Source organism: Salminus brasiliensis, chromosome 10, assembly GCF_030463535.1.
Source record: "Salminus brasiliensis chromosome 10, fSalBra1.hap2, whole genome shotgun sequence".
Classification (NCBI taxonomy): Eukaryota; Metazoa; Chordata; class Actinopteri; order Characiformes; family Bryconidae; genus Salminus; species Salminus brasiliensis.
Genome location: NC_132887.1, coordinates 15713431 through 15731668, shown reverse-complemented (window position 1 = coordinate 15731668; position 18238 = coordinate 15713431). Strand labels below are relative to the sequence as shown.

The 18238-nt window shown below is 40.8% G+C and overlaps 1 protein-coding gene across 3 annotated transcripts in view; it reads right to left on the bottom strand.

Moving 5' to 3' along the window:
- c10h14orf180 (chromosome 10 C14orf180 homolog) overlaps positions 1–17565 on the bottom strand; it is a 28125-nt gene extending 10560 nt beyond the window's left edge. For 2 of the 3 annotated variants that reach the window (XM_072689441.1, XM_072689443.1), the window contains exons 1-4: positions 17096–17565; positions 13999–14029; positions 7928–8014; positions 4675–4798 (exon numbers count right to left, since the gene is read on the bottom strand). In XM_072689441.1, coding sequence (XP_072545542.1) covers positions 4675–4798; positions 7928–8014; positions 13999–14029; positions 17096–17248 — 395 coding nt within the window. In that variant the 5' untranslated portion in view covers positions 17249–17565. The remainder of the gene's footprint in view (positions 1–4674; positions 4799–7927; positions 8015–13998; positions 14030–17095) is intronic. The other variant, XM_072689442.1, reaches the window with a different exon arrangement.
- Between the last annotated feature and the right edge of the window lie 673 nt (positions 17566–18238).

Below are 18238 nucleotides of genomic sequence, written 5' to 3'. Positions count from 1 at the left end.
TCATATAACATTAGAAAGCAACAGCTCATGAACAAGTAGTTCAGCTTTAACAAAAGGGGAAATTTGATCCACGATTGAAACTCACCCCTCTGATCTGTGGCAGCGCTCCACATGGATACCTCACATACAGCAGCTATGACAGGTCTTAATCAGGCTTAGTGAGGCATGCCGTGTTGTCAGGTATGTGGATCCATTTCAGTTCTCAGCAAACAACAAATCCAACCACACGTGCGCCGTGATTCCTGCTGTGGCCTCTAATGGAGGCAGTGGAAACGTGCGCCCTGTGCCAGCAAATATGGAGCCATGTGCGAAGGGTCACATATTTGATGAACTGCAGAGTGTTCCATCGGTCACTCAGCATGCTAATTTCAGCTTCACACAAGGGCTCTGTTTCTGTGATGGCTCGTTGTGTCCAAGGATGTTAGCATTAGCACCTCAGAAAGTCACTTTCATCATGTGCTGATGGTGCTAAGGCTTACAGGCACGTTTCTGTGCCAGGGGTGCCCAGGCCTACGGTATACCCTACTGCTTTCACGTTTAGGGTTAAAGCCCACCGAGCCCGCCAGTCACCTTTACATGTGCTTATGAATGTACAACATGCTCTTTCTGGGTGAGGCGGATGTCCAAGCGGTTGTTCCTAACTGTGGTCCAGCTTCAATTAGTAATGGCCAGGTGTCAGCTTGCCCTGTTTTGGACTGTCCGCAGGGGACACTTGATCAGCAGTTACATAGCTTAGCTCTCAGCAAGGAGAGCAGTACTTGCCACGACACTGAAAGATTCAAGAGGCCAAACCATTTCCTCTTCACTCTGCAAAGAGTGAGCTATTCTAAGCACTCGTCCACGGGTATCGGATATGTTTAAAAACATATCTTTTTCTGGGCGTATTGGCCTCCCATCTACACAAACATGGCATAACTCAGCTAGCTTTCTAATTGTTTTAGGAACGTTAAGCAATGTTTTTAAATGGTTCCAGGAAGATTAGCTTGAAATTAGATTAAGCTCCAATGTATGGATAGCACTTTTATTTAATAACTGGTAGCTTTACAGGAATCTGTAAGTGGATAGGAGATCAACAAAACACAAAAACCTAAAAATCTCCTGGTGAACAAGTCAAATAAAATACAATAAATATAGATAATAATGTAATATTTACACAGAATCAGAGTAATATATTATTATACTATTTAATGCATGTCATAAAAAGTTTAATTTAAAATGTATTTAAACATGGAATATTTTCTGAATTTACGCTGATAAAAACCTTTAAACTATTTTTTAAATATGCCTAGCAAATGTAAAAAGCCTAAATTCAATTGTGGGGAAAAAAAATCAAAACAAAAAACACTGCGGGAACCTCCTGGGAACCTGCGGGAAAACTTGACAGACATACTAAGAACCAGAAGTCACTTCACTTCTCTGCCGATCAATAGTGAGTGATTCAGAGACAGCAGCATAGCTTGGGCACCATACAAAAACTCTGTGTGAGATCAGATTAAAGAGACCTGTTTAAACAACATACGCTAAGAATAACATGTTAGGAGGCTTCATTGCTGCGCTCTATTTAGGTCTATTTTGGGCATTACACTTGCTTCTGGAAGTGTAACTTGTTAGCAAACATTGTGAGCTGTTAGTGCCCCCATGGGCATGAGCATTTTAGAGTCATTGTGTCCTTGTGTAGACAGAGATTTTTAGGAACACTGCTGGAGATGGAGATAGAAAATTCTTGAAAATATCCAGATATGTGTGAAAGGGGCCTAAATGCCTTACTTTTGTTAGTGACTGTGTTGATGTAATATGTTTTATGTTTTATATGTTCATTAAAGTAAGTTTAGCACATTGCCTTGTTCAGTTTGTGTGAGTAGAAGGATTAAGGGAGCATTGTTTAGAAGGCCTGCAGATGTTCCCAAAATTAAGCTGCACCTGAGCGTCATGCTGATGGCATCCGCCTGGAATCTGTTTTTTAACTCTGCTATTTTTAACCCAAATGCAATTTTAGATCTAGACTTTGGATGATGTTCAGTCATACCCCTCATGTAAGTGTAGGTGTATTTACCAGGTGCAGAATGGGCTGACACTACAAAAAGATGTGTTTTTTCTCCTTACACTCAGCAACACTGGCTGATGGATTACGTGAAAGCAACATTTACAGCTACAGCACTGTGAGGAAAATGGCAAATGCAGCATTTATTATGAAAGCACTACATAACTGTCTCTCTGAACTCCACAGAAAACACATCCTCAGTATTTTGTACACACATTTCTGAGCATTACAGGTACTTTCCTGCTGTCTGCTTGAAGCACACACCGGCCCTAAATGTGACTACTCTTTCAATGGGCACCGAGAGCTTGAATCTCTGCCCTTTTCAGCTGTCCTGTGTTACCTGATCCATTGCTAGAGATAAAGAGATTGCAATGCAAATACCACCATCTATCCTTGCGTCCTCGGAAACGTAATCTTATTAGGGCACCAATAACACATCTTGATTTCATTCAAGTTTAATGGCATTCTCATTCTCATAGAGCCAACAAGTGGTCTTCTTCCGTAGAACGACATGGTTAAATGCTTCAGGTCTGTAAGCAGCGCCAACAGGGGCGGGTGATGGTGGTGTAAATATTGATCTCTGTCCCCACATGTACAGTATGTGGTGGCCTTACAAGTGACTCCCTGGTCATGTTAAGCCCCTTGAGGTAACAGGACACCCATGTGAGTGTGGCCCAGTAACACCCGAAGCCTGCGGACTCACATAACACCAGTCACCTTTCTCCCGTTCTTTGTGTGCGCAATTGCGGTTCATTGAGATAAAGATCATGCAAATGCACTCGTAACCTCAGTTGACTGTTTTACCATATTACTCCAATGCTGAAAATGTATCTTAACCCCTCTACCCTAGGCCTGGCTTCGGGCATGGTGCCAGGAGGGTCATGTTTATCTGCTTCAGAGTGTCCTTTATATTGAAAGTACTTCTCTAAAAGCAGTGTGTGTGTTCGCACATCGACATCAGCAATGGGTGCTACTTAAAGTAGTTAAATGCATTCATGGGAAGGGGTGTCCACAAATATTTGGATTATTTCTAATCTCTGTTTGTGGGTTTTACTGTCTTCAGCTTTTTTCTTTAGTAAGAGAAAGGAATGCTCAGTTCAGGTCAGTTAATTTCTGCTGTCATTTGAGACCATTCCATTTCTTTGCCTTTTTGTTTCTGGGTTGTTTTCAAGGTATGTTTTCAGAAGCTGTAAAGCACCAATCTACCAGTTTTGCAGCATCTGAGCAGAATATAGAGCTCTATACACTTCATAATTTATCCTGCTACTTCTATCAACAGTCACATCATCAACACTTCCACTGGCAGCCATACATGCCCATGCCATAACAGTGCCTTCGACATGTTTGACAGATGATGTGGTATGCTTTAGATCATGGAGTCTGCTTCCTTTTCTCCATAGTCTCCAAGTTAATCTTGGTTTCATCTGTTTAGAGAAACTTGTTCCAGTACTTGGAAGGATTTTTAGATGGTTTCTAGTAGTCTGGTTTACTTAAATACTCTGTATTTACACTCTCAATTTATCTCTCAATTCTAAATTTTGATAATAATACGCCTACCTACACAAGAGTTATTAACTTGACTAAATGTTGTGACTGGATTTTCCTCATTAGGGAAAGAATGCTATGACCATTCAGACTTTGGTGTTTCTGAGTTCACCAGTGCATTTCTACTTTTTAAAAATGCATCACACTGTTGATTTGTTCACCCCTGAAGTTTCTTGCTCTCTGAGAGTTTTTTCAGTCTAATAATGGCCTCCTTCACTTTCCTCATCATCCTCTTTGGACAGTGCATTGACTGTTCTCATGAATAGCGATCAAATACAAACACAACATTTAAAACTCCAGACCTTGAGAAAATGAGCAAACAGGCAACAACTAGAGTGAAATTGGAAGGTCCATGTAATACATAGCTCTAATTCGTAAAAAAGGTTCTAACTATATTATTGGTAAAGTCCTTGAATTAAAGCTGAAAGTCTACACTTCATTTAAATCTTGATGGTGAGGTCGTGAACACTAGCAAAATGATGCACTTCTTTGTCCAAATAATTATGGACCTGACTGAATTTCATGGAACCTGTATGTCTTGGATCACAAGCATCAGTGCCCATATTGACAGATTTCACCACCTCTGTATTACAGCATAATATAACATACTGGGCTGTGAACAGATTTTTTGCCATATTTGTGCTCTGGGACCAAACACAGAGGACCATTCCTCATATAATGTTCTCATATCCTCCTGGACCAGAGCCCAGGAAACCATTACTGCCAGGGGAGTGCTCTCTGTAAATACACACACTCTATACACTATAGAATGACTTTACTTTCATTTGCAGGCTAAGTATAATTACAGTAAGGAAATAAGACAGGATCTATTAGTGTGGAACTATAAGAAAAGATGTGATGCAGCATAAATTCCCAGAACATAATAGTTTTGGGGTCAATAAGCTATATTACATGCACTGTACCTATTTATACATGTACACAAACCCTGTACTTTAACAGTTTTACCCTGAACTTTAACAAGAATTGTTTAAGTTATTTAAACACATTGCTTCTACCATGATCCCCTTTCAGATGCTGCATTTTTCCAGGCAAATTCATTATCAAGCATTATCCAGGCAAATGCTTACCTTTTGCTCATGATGCAAAGTTGGGCCAACCTTTCAAGATCCTGGGCCTGTGAGGCCTGCTCTGATAACTCCTCCTGAGAGAGCCATCCTGGAGAGCCTATTGAACCGTCATCCAGAGAGCCTGCTACACACACATGCACACTGTCAGAAAGCCCCAGACAATATGCCAGAAGAGCTTGAACCCTAGAGATACATGGAACAGGCACAAGAGTGTGACGTAATGAGGAAGTAGGAGTGGAAAAGAGAGAGAGGGTGAGAGAGAAAGAGAGAGAGAGAGAGAGAGAGAGAGAGAGAGAGAGAGAGAAAGAGAGAGCAGACAAGAAGGCACCTGCTTTGCCACACCCACATATTCAAATACTCTTAGGAGAACATCCTTGAGCACACAGGCTCACACTCAACAAACAGTTGTTAAGCATTATAAAGAGAGGTGAAGGAAAAATGCTGTAAAGATGATATTTGGTCCTGCTACATGATTACAAATGTAAGCCATAACATTAACACCACTTGCCTAATACTGAGTAGGTTCTGCCACAACAGACCTGACTATTCGAGACATTGACTCCACAAGACCGCTGAAGGAGTCCCGTGGTATGTGGCACCAAGAGGTTAGCAGCAGAACTTCTATACATTGCTTCAATGAACCTCAGGTGACCATGGCCGGTTACCCAGGTGTTATTCCCTGGACCACTTTTGGTAGGTACTGACCACTGCATATCAGATTCATCTCAAAAGACCTGTCTGGTGTTTTGTAGATGCTCTGAGCCAGTTGTCTAGCTAAAACAATTTGTCCACCCCTTGACATATATTGACACCGTAGATGGAGATAATCAATCTTTTCACTTAACCTGTCAGCGGTGCTAATGGTGCTGATCAGTGTATATAGTAATGTTTAGGGAAGTAATACTGAAAGCCTAGACTGTAACAGAAATAAATAAACAGAAAAATACTAAATGTCCTCATATTGCAGTGAAGTGTCTATTTCAGATATGTTGTAGTTCATTAAATTATCAGCAATGAAGATTTATTGGTTCTGAACAGGAATGATCCAATGATCCTTCCAGCCCACTCTTAAATATTGACATTTATTTACATAGCCTATGTAACTGGAGAGAGCTCCATGCATGTGAGTGAAACTATAGACACCAGGACCCATATTTATCAACTGTCTGAGAATCAGGTCTCATCAGTTTATTAGTGCTAAGTAGAAGGCTTAAACTGATCTGACGCTGCAATCAAAAGAAATTCCATAAGAGATGAGAAAGACAACAGAAATATTAAAACTCATCAGTCTGGAAAGGGTTACAAGGCCATTTACAAGGCTCTGAGACCCCTGTAAAAATGGAGAAAACTTTGTACAGCCAAAGTACCAAAACTTTAACAGAGCACAGTAATGACTCATCCATAGAGCCCAGAAGAACATCTGAGGAACTGTAGACCTCATCATATTCTCAGGTAAGGTGAGCGTTAATAATTCCACCAGTGGAAAGAGATTGGAGCATTAGTAAAAGAATGTCCAGGAGGATGTTGCAAGGTGGAGATCACTGCTATCCAGGAGGAGCAGAACAAGTGTCAACCAACATTTGCCAAAGAAAAAGCACCTTGATGACACCCTAGCTATTTGGAATAATATTCCCTGAACAGGTGGTGTAAACCTAACACATCATTCCACTGCCGGAATATCAGACCAGTAGTCAAACACGGTGGTTGCACTGCTGCTTCAGGCCATGGGCAACTTGCCATAACTGACTGAACTGAACCATGAATTCTGCTTTTTACCAGAACATCCTGCAGGAAAACGTCCGGCCATCAGTAGTGCAATAAGGGAAGAAATCAGCAGGAGGGCAAATACTTTTCACAGCACTGTAAACATGAGCTGAGAGATTCATGCTTTAAAGCTGTCTGTAGCTATCTGAGCCCCAGCGAGTGAGGTACCAGCGCTGTCTGGAGGGAGGAAGCCATGACAGTTACAGCTGCCTCAGAAGCGCTGAGTCAGGCTCCGGTGTTTCCATGGAGCCCAGTGGCTCTTTAATGAGAGAGCGTGCACAGTAGCCATTTGTCTCTGTGGGCTGAAGCACTCCCACTCTCAGCCCACGCTCCAGCAGTCTGCTGCCTCAGCATGGCCTGACAGCCAGCAGAATGCCATGCAGACATGCTTCAGGAGAAGAGATGGATGGCTCTGCTCCCTCCGCAAACACTGTCATGGACTGCAGTAAATAAAGCCTAACCTGGGCTAAACACATTGCTGCTCTCTGCGGTTGCAGTTGGAATTCACACCAGCGTTTATTTCCTTTTAGTGTTCAGGCTAGAGGCTTAGCTCAGATGTAGTGGTATGGCATGACCGCATGCTTATTCTTGGAGTTTACCACGCTGTGCTGATCCCAGATATGCACGGCGATCATCTGTATGAATGCAAGATCAACCCAAAATAGTATGGGCACAACCAATAAAATCAGAAGTACCTTCTTCTCTATGGTCTATTTCTATGATGTTAAACACAAAGGCATCTGCTTATGTGCAGATAAGGACATATTAAATACCTTGGAACCTTCAAGTCCTTGGGGTGGTACCCTCAAATCACAGGGGCGATATCCTCAAGGATATCCTTACAATGTATGAAATGTGTGTACTTCGATGACCATGGGCAAAAATTTCAGTGTATTTCTATCTTGCTACAGGAACAGGTTTTCCATTATTTTCCATTGGGAAACAATAGTCTCTATAAAAGTGACCACATGCTACAGATGCAGCAGAGAGATTAGGTCGAAAGACACGGCAGTATTCCTTTACCACCCCATAGTGCTATATCATTCAACTTCTACATCAGCCAGACCGGTTAGGAAATAGGCTGGAAGTAAAGTAAACTATGGTGATCATCTGTGTGAATGCAAAATCAACCCAAAATAACATGGGCACTACCAATAAGATCAGAAGTACCTTCTTCTCTATGGTCTGTTTCAAGGGCATTTGTTTACATGCAGATCAGGACATATTAAATACCTTGGTCACTGAAGTCACTGGGATGATACACTCAAATCACTGGGGCCATATCCTCAAGGGTACACCTTAAAATGTACGAAATATAATCCTAGTGGTTCATTTTTTGGAGTGTACTTCGATGACCATGGGCTACAGCTACAGCCATAATAGCGTAAGTTCTCCTGCAAGTCTGGTTCCTGTAGCGCCATGTTGAAGTACATCCAGTCAATAATAATAATTAGCAGCTGAACAAGTAAAAGTCATAAAGCAGACTTGCCTGTGCTCCCTTGCAGAGCGGTGAGCTCGATCAATGCCACTTCATAGAACATCTTCTCCGCCTGAATGAACTTCAGTGCCTTCTCATCTGTTTTATACGAGTGAAGGAATCGGCCAAACTTGTCACCGGGATTAGGAGGTTGTTATGATGACACACACACACACACACACACACACACGCACACATACACGGCCCTGTCACTCACACTCTATTTCAATTAAGTTTTGTTCAGCCAGTGATTTTAATGACCTTTCCCAGTAGTGCCCCAGTATCTTTCCCAGATCAAGTAACAGAGCTTCACACGAGTGACAGTGTTGGTTATACTGTGCCTCATCCTCAGTTTTGATTGGCCAGTATTGGTTGTACTGCTCTCTGTCCATACAAAGCTACAAAGCATGTGTGAGAACTATTAATAGATGTGCATTTAAGAGTTTATTTACATACTCAGAGGCATGCTGGAGGGAAAGGAGCATGTTTCTTTGTAAGACGACACTGCACTTGACAAGTGTCATTAAAGTCCTTTTGGTTGGAGAGGAAAATGGTCTTAAAATAAATCTGAATGACCCACTTCAGAGCGGGACACAACAGAATCACGTGTAGCATCGAGCAAATGCTTCTATTTTGGACTTATTAAAGAGTGAAAATAACTGATTAAACCCAGGAAAAGGACATGCCACAGTTTCCCCCTGTTACCAAGCCAGTCAAGTCCTAGTACTACAGCTTGCACTGGAGCTGTGAAGCTAATGAAGCTAACAAGTAATAGAAAGTCATACCCCATCCATCAGAACTATGTCAAACCAGTAGTGGCTGCAATATCGGTGCTGGAATGTTGTCCATACTCTTTTAGTCAATTTGTACAGATCAGGCCTTGTGTGTAGAACTTTTTTTTGGTTGATGACTAATTTAACTAAAATACCAATAAAAGGACTAGTATTTGTTGTGAGTGGTACTCACAAGGTTTAAAGTTGTACAGCTGTACATCTGTATTTCAGTTGAGTGGACAACAAGTAGGAATGCCCCAATCCAATGCAGTGGTCCGATCTAGGCAAATATATTGATTGGGTTGGATATTTTAAGCTTTTTATCCAGTTCCGATCATTTATTATTAGCACTCTGTTCAACTATTGAAATATTAGTAATGGACATTATTCACAGCATTATTCACAGCAGTGTGAAGTGAAATGCAACAACTCAACACAATATGTGTGGTTCTAGTACTAGTATTTCTAGCACTACAAGTTGCCTTGCCTGCAGACATTTGTCTATTTTCTGCCAAAACCATGTGGGGAAAAACTCCATGTTTTTACTCTGAAATTCTGGCCAGAAATATTGCAAAACAGTCAGTTAAGTTATAAACCAGCACTGTAATGGTTCAAAACTGAGAGGAGGTTAATGCACACACTTTATAGAAAGCAAAATCATACCTCATTCATGACGCTATAAAATTATTATTGTACATTAGTAAACACACACATTTATTGATTTCCCAGCTATATAAAAAGGTGCACATATTTGTCACTGTACAGTGTACACTGCACAGCAAAATGTGTCCTCCGCATTTAATCCATCTGTGGTAGTGAACACACACACGTGAACTAGGGGCAGTGAGTACAAACACACACACCCAGAGCAGTGGGCAGCCAACTCCAGCAACTGGGGAGCAGAGAGGGTAAAGGGCCTTGCCCAAGGGCCCAACAGTGGCAGCTTGCCGAGCCCGAGTATCAAACCCACAACCCTGTTATCGATAGCCTGGCGCTCTAACCGCTGAGCCACCCCTGCACCTATTATCTGGGAGCTGAATAATCAGGGAGGTCAGTCATACTTTTAATATTATAGAATAATAAACACACTATAAAAAGGTCCTTTTATGGTTGTACTTGTAAAACCTTTGTTTATACATTAATTTTTGAATGTTCTTATACTAGAGTGAATCACTGCCAGATTACATCATGCCAGGGCAGCCACAGTTCGACTGTGGTTCGAGGCTATTGCCTTTGTTAGAGATTTGTTTAATCAGACATAAAGCTGTGTGTGGTGCAAATGGTATCTCATTTAATGCATTCTTATTTTTTATTTATTTATTGACTTTTTTATTTTTCTCTTTCAGCCTTGTTATGGTGTTTGTTTGTTTATTTTTTGTTTTATTTTTGAAAAACAATAAAAATAAAGGTCCTTTTACCCCACAATGCAGAAAGGTTTATTACACACTAAGGCACATTATTCAGTAACTACTTCTGCACAAACCGGCGGGGCATTTCTTTGGTACTAGAAGTTCGGCCCACCGGCAAATCAGGGTTAAAATAAAATTAGGTAAAAATAAATCAGTTCAGAATGTCTTTTTATAGAAACCGTTACTACAAGTAGTGTACTTTTACTTCAGTATTATAAGGGGATTGGGTCACGGGGCACAAAATCAGGACATCCTCAAAGATGCTTGCAAGTCAGTATTAAATCTCTCTAAGTGAGTCCAGTGTGTGACTGACTGGGACAATTGACAGCAGCTTAATGGTTCCACATCTTCAGGTGCCAGGACAGCACTGAATTCCAGGCAAGCACTCAGTGCTTCCAAACAACACAATGGTGCCAGTAGGCAACGAGTTGGCGAGAAGCTCCTGTCCTAAAATTAGGTCCTTTATTGCCACCGTTTAATCTCATGTGTGAATCATTAGTTCATTTGTGTTGTTTCTGCCAACGCTGCTAATACACAGTGATCATTTTCTGGAATGTGACACATATTCCCTGGAGTTTCCGGAGTTGATATTTTTAGAGTGCAGCTGGGTGGGATGGATTTGGATGGGGACTGGGAGTTTGAGCTGGATGTTCAACACCCCACCTCATCCCCAACTCACCCCAAAAGTATTAAATGGAGCACCATCATTCCAGCATTGGCATGATGCCAATAGGTTCATGTTTATCTGCTCCAGAGAGTCCTATTCTATCAGCAGTACTCCTCTAGAGGTACTAGATAAGCTGTGTGTGCATTTGCACAACTGTGTCAGAAATGGATGCAACTTAAACTGGCTGAATTAGTGGTGGGCAAAATGACAACATTGTTTCTTATTGTGATACACAAAATGTTTTTTTTCTAAGCATACTGTGGATATCAACATTGTTAACGAACACTGACCAGCTTCATGTTTCATTACAAACAGTGCCATTAATTGGATGTAATTGGTATAACTGGATAAAGTGCAGCAAATTTGAATAAATCAAACTTATGTAATTTGTGTAAATGTCTTTACATATTGTGATACACTATTTTTCATCATGTTGCCCACCCCTAAGCTTAATGTATTGATCAGAAGAGGTGTAAACACATTTTGTTGTTTTTTCTTAATTTAGCGTAGAACTATTTATTAGTATATTGTAATGTAGCATCATTATAATAACATACTGTTAAATATGTGAACTGGAAGGAATTCCCATTAAACTGCACTGGAATTCTGAACTGATCCATCATGGTCAAAGGCATATGATAGTAAGCTGGCCCTCTTCACACAACCTTGAGGGGAGACATTCTTGTGAACTGATAAGTTACTAGCTAATTAAAGCTAAGCTATGTTACTTTATGGGAAGGACAGGACATCTACGATGACCTCTCTATATGTGTGAACCCAATCTGCTGAGCATCAATCATCTGATGTCTCCTGACTATACAATACTGAATTATTTTCTGCACAGTTAGTTAGTTTACAGCATAATGAAGCTCGGGAAATGACAGAGATTGCTTGGGACACAAAAAGAGACCAATGGAGTACTCTATCCCACATGTCATTTGTTTGTGTGGGTCATTTTAGGGTAATGACCATCATCAAAGTTAATCTTCAGTTGTGAATTAAGGGTCGTAGTGAAATTGGCTTGTAGTGTTTGCCTGAAACTCTATAATCTTGCAATTGAATGAGACCTGTGTTTGTAATCGTAGAGTTCAAATCTATATTTCTGATCTTATGCATAGGCAAAACAAATGGCCTACCCAATGAAACGATAAAAGCCACTATATCATTTCTACCACTTTATTTAAAGTGCCCCAACAGTCATTCCAGCACATTCTAGCACCCCTTATATTAACCGTTTCTCATGTAGTCGAGCGTCAGGCCATCTCTGCTTTTTCATACTGATCTGTGAGCGGGAGCTGGAAACATTAGAGTCATATAAACTGTGTGTCTTTGTAATTTGGGGCTACTAGTTTAAGGGAGAGGTATATTGTGTAATGCATGCCTTGCAGTTATCAGCACTTTACAGATAAATGGAGAGAGTGGAATGCAGGCTCGGTCTCCGCAGGTTAATTAGCTCTGATGCTCGAAAGTTGATAGAAGCTTATAAAACCTCTTAGGAGATTAAAACACAACAGCAAAGCCCCGTAGAAATGCCCGTGAAAGCCCAGAGGCCACAAAGCTGTAGTGGACAAAGGCACTATTGGACTACCTCCTAAAATCTCATGACTGTTATGCAAATGTCTGTGTGCATGTGTATTTAATGCAAAATTGATCATCTGATAAAGGTTAGGTGTGTGTGGGGGGCGGTGACTTATGCATAAATATCTGCTAGTGTTTTTGTAGTGTTACAGTTCATGCAGGTGTTTGTATATGTTTAGGATAGAATTAAGGACACAAAAAAGACTAGGATGCTTTAGGTCAGGTGTCACCAATTCTGGTCTTTGAGAGTCCAAAACATCTAAACTTGATACACTCTAGCAAAAAGGCTTCTATATAGTACTGGAAATTATTCTAACAATAAGAGTCATTTATAGTGCGAGTGCAATATAGTGCATTTATAGTGAAGTGTCTTTAAAGAACCATATACAGAGAGAGCTCCAATGGTTGTCATGGTTTTATATAGAACCCTTGTAGTACCCTGTTTCTGTAGGTTGTAGTTAATCTATAAGTTGAATATTTCCTTTAATAATGTTTGAATTTCAACTCTATATATTTATTTATTGTATTCTGACAAATGCAGAATGGTTAGGTGACACTAAAATGTCATTTGTAGCCCTGTAGAAATAAATGTCACAGGTAAAGGAAATGTAGGTAAATATAGTCTTAATTTCTACATTTTAAAAATCTATATTTCAGCATATACATCTGCAGTCGAAATTATTCAACCCCATTGCAAATAAAAAAATAATTAGCAAAATGTATTAACTTTTAGCTGTTGGAATAAACCAATCAAATAAGAACAATTTAAATAGCTTTCCTCCTCCCGACATAACACTACTGCAAACCCAAAAGTTACAGGAGTTTTGGGGTTCAGTTTTGTGGAGTGATGAAAGAAAACTGGAACTTTTCGGGTCTAAGGATGAACGATATGTGTGGAGGAGGAAGAATAAAGCATGCTCTGCCTACAGAGAAGCTTAGCAGTGGCTCTGTGATGCTCTGGGGCTGCTTTGCTTCCTCTAGCAAATGAAAACCTGCAGCATGTGGAGGGCAAGATGGATTCAATCAAGTATCAGGAAATTCTCGGAGAAAGTGAGGAAGCTGTGAGGAAGCTGAGGCTTGGGCATCACTGGACCTTCCTCAAAGTCCACCAAGGCTTGGATTCAGAAGAAGTCCTGGAAGATTCTGGAGCGGCCGTCAGTCGCCTGAACCCTAAAGAAAATCTTTGATGGTGTGTTATGACCCGCTTCAAACGTAGTGTAACAGCTAAAGGGGGCTCTACTAAGTAATAAAGAAGCTTGTCATGAAGGCGCTGAATAAATCTAAGACCACAATCATCATTGAAAGTGATCATTTGTTTGCAAAAAGCACTTACATATTAGTTGCGTTGAGCTATTTGAATTGTTCTTGTTTGATTGGTTTTACTGCAAACAGTTGAAAGTTTATAAATGTTGCTAATAAACCTATTTTGCAATAGGAGTTCAATCATTTCAATTGCAACTGTATGCACATACAAACTATGATGTTGGCGTCAGCCCACAATTCCCATATTGGTGCATACCTAAAGAAATCCCCAAACTTTGTTGAATCCAGCTCTCTAGAACTGAACTTCTGGATGACCTCTACATCATGCCTTCAAATCAACATGGAAACTTACCCAGTAGGAGATTATTTCTTGAGCTTTACAGAAAAGGATACAATTCTTCTCGTCAATGAAGAGTTCTGCAATCTGTCAGAGAGGTAGACAAAGCATTTTCTCACAACAGCTCAATACAGTACAATGCATACATTACAAAAAAGCACATTACTAGCCACTCCTCCTACCTCCTACTTAGACATTAAGGTAAAACTGTGAAAGGTGGTATGTAGCATGATACATTTCTATAAAATTTGGAGTTCTGCTTGCTGGAAAAGGGCTGTAGTGCCTTGAATGTAATGTAGTGTTGGCCAGACTCTCGAGAGTGTGATGCCAAACATTCCTTTAGGTTTGTATAAGAGATACTGTTTATATACACTATTTCCTGGGACACTTGCAATGTTCAGACAGGGCCAGCTGACAGGCCTAGCTAGAAACTCTGTGAGGCCGCCACCAAGTTATCTTTGTTTATTATTAACTGTCATTATCAGACAGTCATGTCTAGATTAGAGAAGGCCATGTCAATTGGTGAACGTGTAACCTCATGCTGGGAGACTTGTCACACTGTAGTGATCTGCTGATACAGAATGGAAAAAGGTACTGAACAAAGCTACATTTTGTTGCAGGCTTTATATATCCAGTTTTCATTTAAAGCTGAGTTCTTTCTGTGCACTCACCAGCACACACATATAAATTAGCATAGTATGTGTGTGTACATGTTAGGAGTGTGGCAGGTATTACATAATCACCTGGTCTTGTATTATATGAGAGGGCAATTATATGAGACCTTTATTCTCTTTATTTATGTATTTATTTATTATTTAATAATTAAATTGTGCCACAAAACATCTTAAATTGCATGAGTTGGGGCAAGTAAGCATAAAATGAGATGTTTTGAATTTTCTTGAGCAAGTAATTGTAATATTGGTTAAATAATATGTAGAGTAGCTATATACTGTTAATACTAGAAATACACTATTCCTTGTGTGTGTGAACATACTAAGTGGCTAACGCAACTTCAACAACTAATGCTGTTAGAAAACTGCTTCTCTCTGAACGATTCAGGGAGTTTTTACACCTGCCCGGTTAAACTTGCACAGACTTATTTTGGGGTTGTTTTCACCCTTGGTGTGATTTGTTTGGGCAGGTGTGAATACAATACTTGCATTCGGATGTGGGTCAAAACAACCACACCAAGACCCTTGAGATGAGGTGGTTTCAGTCCTGTCCCAAACAAACTCTACAGTGGTCTGTTTGTGGAGAGAATGCAATCTGACCTCGATCTGACCCAACTATCAGGTGTACTCCACAAATCTGAGCTTGTTTATTTTTTCAACAAAGGTTTTGTTTACATTTTGTTATATATGGGTACATATATACAATGCTAAATGCAAAATTGTCTAATTAGGATGCTTTGCCAAGTGGTCTCTTGATAGGTACAGCTTAATACATTCTCCACAATGGCTAGGACTTCACTGGTAGAAATGAAGGTCTAATGCGTCAGATTTACTACCAGTTTCGACTGAAAAACATCACTATGAGCCTTCTGGAAGTCCTAGATATGTCACTGACTGTGAACATAAGCAATTTCAGTCCATTATTTAAAAACGACTGACTCTGTGCCAGGACTCTTTACCGAAAAAACACTGTTAACTGCTACAGAAAATACAATTTTCTGTTACAAGCATTACATTAAACATGGCCTGACTTTCACAAGCTTGAAATACCATTGTTTAATGTACAGACTCCCATAAGAAGCTAAGCAGGAATTACTATTATTATTAGTATTTTTGCATCTTTTTAGCAAGTTGTAACATTTGTGGCTTAAACTCAAGGCCTTAGTTTAATGGTCACTTAATTTTTCTAATAAAAATAGTTTGAGAACAAGAAGGGTAATCAACCCATGTAGACCCGTATTAAAATAGTTGCATGGAATGAAAAAATATTTATGTGACAATTATTTGTCAGCTAAAACTCCATGGCCCAGTACATGTGCAAACATCCTCCATGAAAACGGCAAAGCTTGCAGTCTGTACTTAGCACTGCTGTCAGTAATTGAAAATGCACTGGTCCATGTAAAATATGCAAGGACTGGCTGGCATGCTGAAAACATTTCACTGCGCCCAGATGATTTAGGTTAGTGTGCCTTCACATCAGCCACAAACTCTTCATGCGATCCGCGCTTGTGCAGCATAGTAGCACAAATGTGTGTGAGTGCGTTAACACACCTTACATGCTCTGATGTGCACGGATCTCTATGCACTACCTATGCTTGCGAACGCTGTGCACGCTCCCAATGCATGTCCCTGTGCATGAACACAGAGCATCCTTGCCATACGTGTGGAGACGGATCTAGGTCAAATATGATGTCTTGTGATGTGTGCACGAGCTTTACATAACTGTTGTAGCCTATTCTGAGAAAACCAACCCCATTCAGGTAGCCATATAACACATCCACCGCTGCACGTTTGCCTTCAGCTGTGTGGAGTGAATAATGAGTGCAGTCTGTCCACTAAATGTGGAATTAGTGCTCAGCACATTGGCCTGATGAAGCAGCCTTCGCACTGCGTTCCAATCAACGCTGCTTTGGAAAGACTATATTTCAAGGCGAGCTCCTGTGCGCTGAGGCTTCGTAACACATGCATAAGCAATACTTGAGTATTTATGAACAGCTTGGATCAGCATTCACTGGTTATGTTTATGTTTTATAAACTCAGTGATGTTGTACAGACATAACACATATACATACAGTATATATATATAATATATATATAATGATGTTGTTTAGACACCCCCTCCATAGCAAATCATGTTATGGCTAGACTAGTTGATGTAATGCTTGTACATCAGTATCATGTCATTTACTACTTCAGAAATGCTGACATAAGCTGATCATACTACTGCACTGCTAGTAATAGGTTTTTAGTGCTTATACATGCATTATGAAGTCCTTATGTAAGTAATCTTCAAAGATAAACTACACATAGATTTAAACGACTGTGACATAAACAGCCTTCAGATACAGATATAAATAACTACAAAAGTTGCCTTCAAATAATGACCTGTGCACAAAAAAACTTTTTTTTATTATCTGTATCAGTAAATGTCCATTCTCATGCATTTAATATGGAGCTGCAGGTCCTGCAGGTTGAGGCTTACCTGATGAAGGCAGTTGGGCAGCGAGTGAAAGCTCTGGACATGGGTCAGTCCGAGCAGGCAGCTGAGGAAGCAGTGCAGAGCGGCCTGCGAGTCTCCTTCCTGCTGGAGCTGCCTGCCCAGCTCAAACAGGCCCTCACGCCCCCCGTTCAGCATCCCTGTCCCGGGACGGCCCGCCTCGCAGCACAGCCGAGCACGTTCATGTGCCACACAGAGCCGGCACTGGCACCTCCCACCCCATCCCAGCTCAGACCGGCAGAGGAAGATGAAGCGCCGCAGGCATGTGGAGAGGACGGAGGTTAAGAGAGGCAGGAGAATGAAAGAAAAAAAAAAAGAGAGAGAGAGAGGCTGTGCCTGTAGTGTGAGAAGAGGAGAGGATTCCAGCCGCTTTGCTATTCTAAAGGCGGCTAAGACTCAAGGGCAGGTGGCGTGGGCGGGAGAAAGAGCGGGAGGGAGGGAAGGAGAGGGCGAGGGAGAGGGCGAGGGAGAGGGAGGGAGGATGTGGAAGCGTAAGAGGCTCGCAGACGGAGAGGATCGCAGACAGCTCCGTTCTGTTTCCGCCCACGCTCGCATTACCAATGGCAGATCAGCAGGCCCGCCCACTGGCAGGACATTGTAGGAGATTTGTGAGCTGATTGACAGGGTTCACAGCCAGTCAGATTGATTTCCATGTACAGTAGTACAGCTTGGAACTGTACCCCAAGGAAATGGGAGCTTGAGAGCTTGAGCTTTTCCCTACTACACATTTAGAGTGGTGACCACAGACTTTCCTTTTTTAATGATATGTAATAGTGATACAGTTAACATAAAAATCTGACTGTAGCATGAAGACTCACTGTCTCATCAAACTTATCCATTTAGTGTTGTTTACTACTGCTACTTCTGTAAGGCCACTACTTCCACTGAAAGTATTCTTACTACTACTACTGTTATCTACTACTACTACTTTTACTACTACTACTACTACTGTTACTACTACTACTACTACTACTACTGTTACTACTACTACTACTGTTACTACTACTACTACTACTGTTATCTACTACTACTACTGTTACTACTACTACTACTGTTACTACTACTACTACTACTGTTATCTACTACTACTACTGTTACTACTACTACTACTGTTACTACTACTACTAC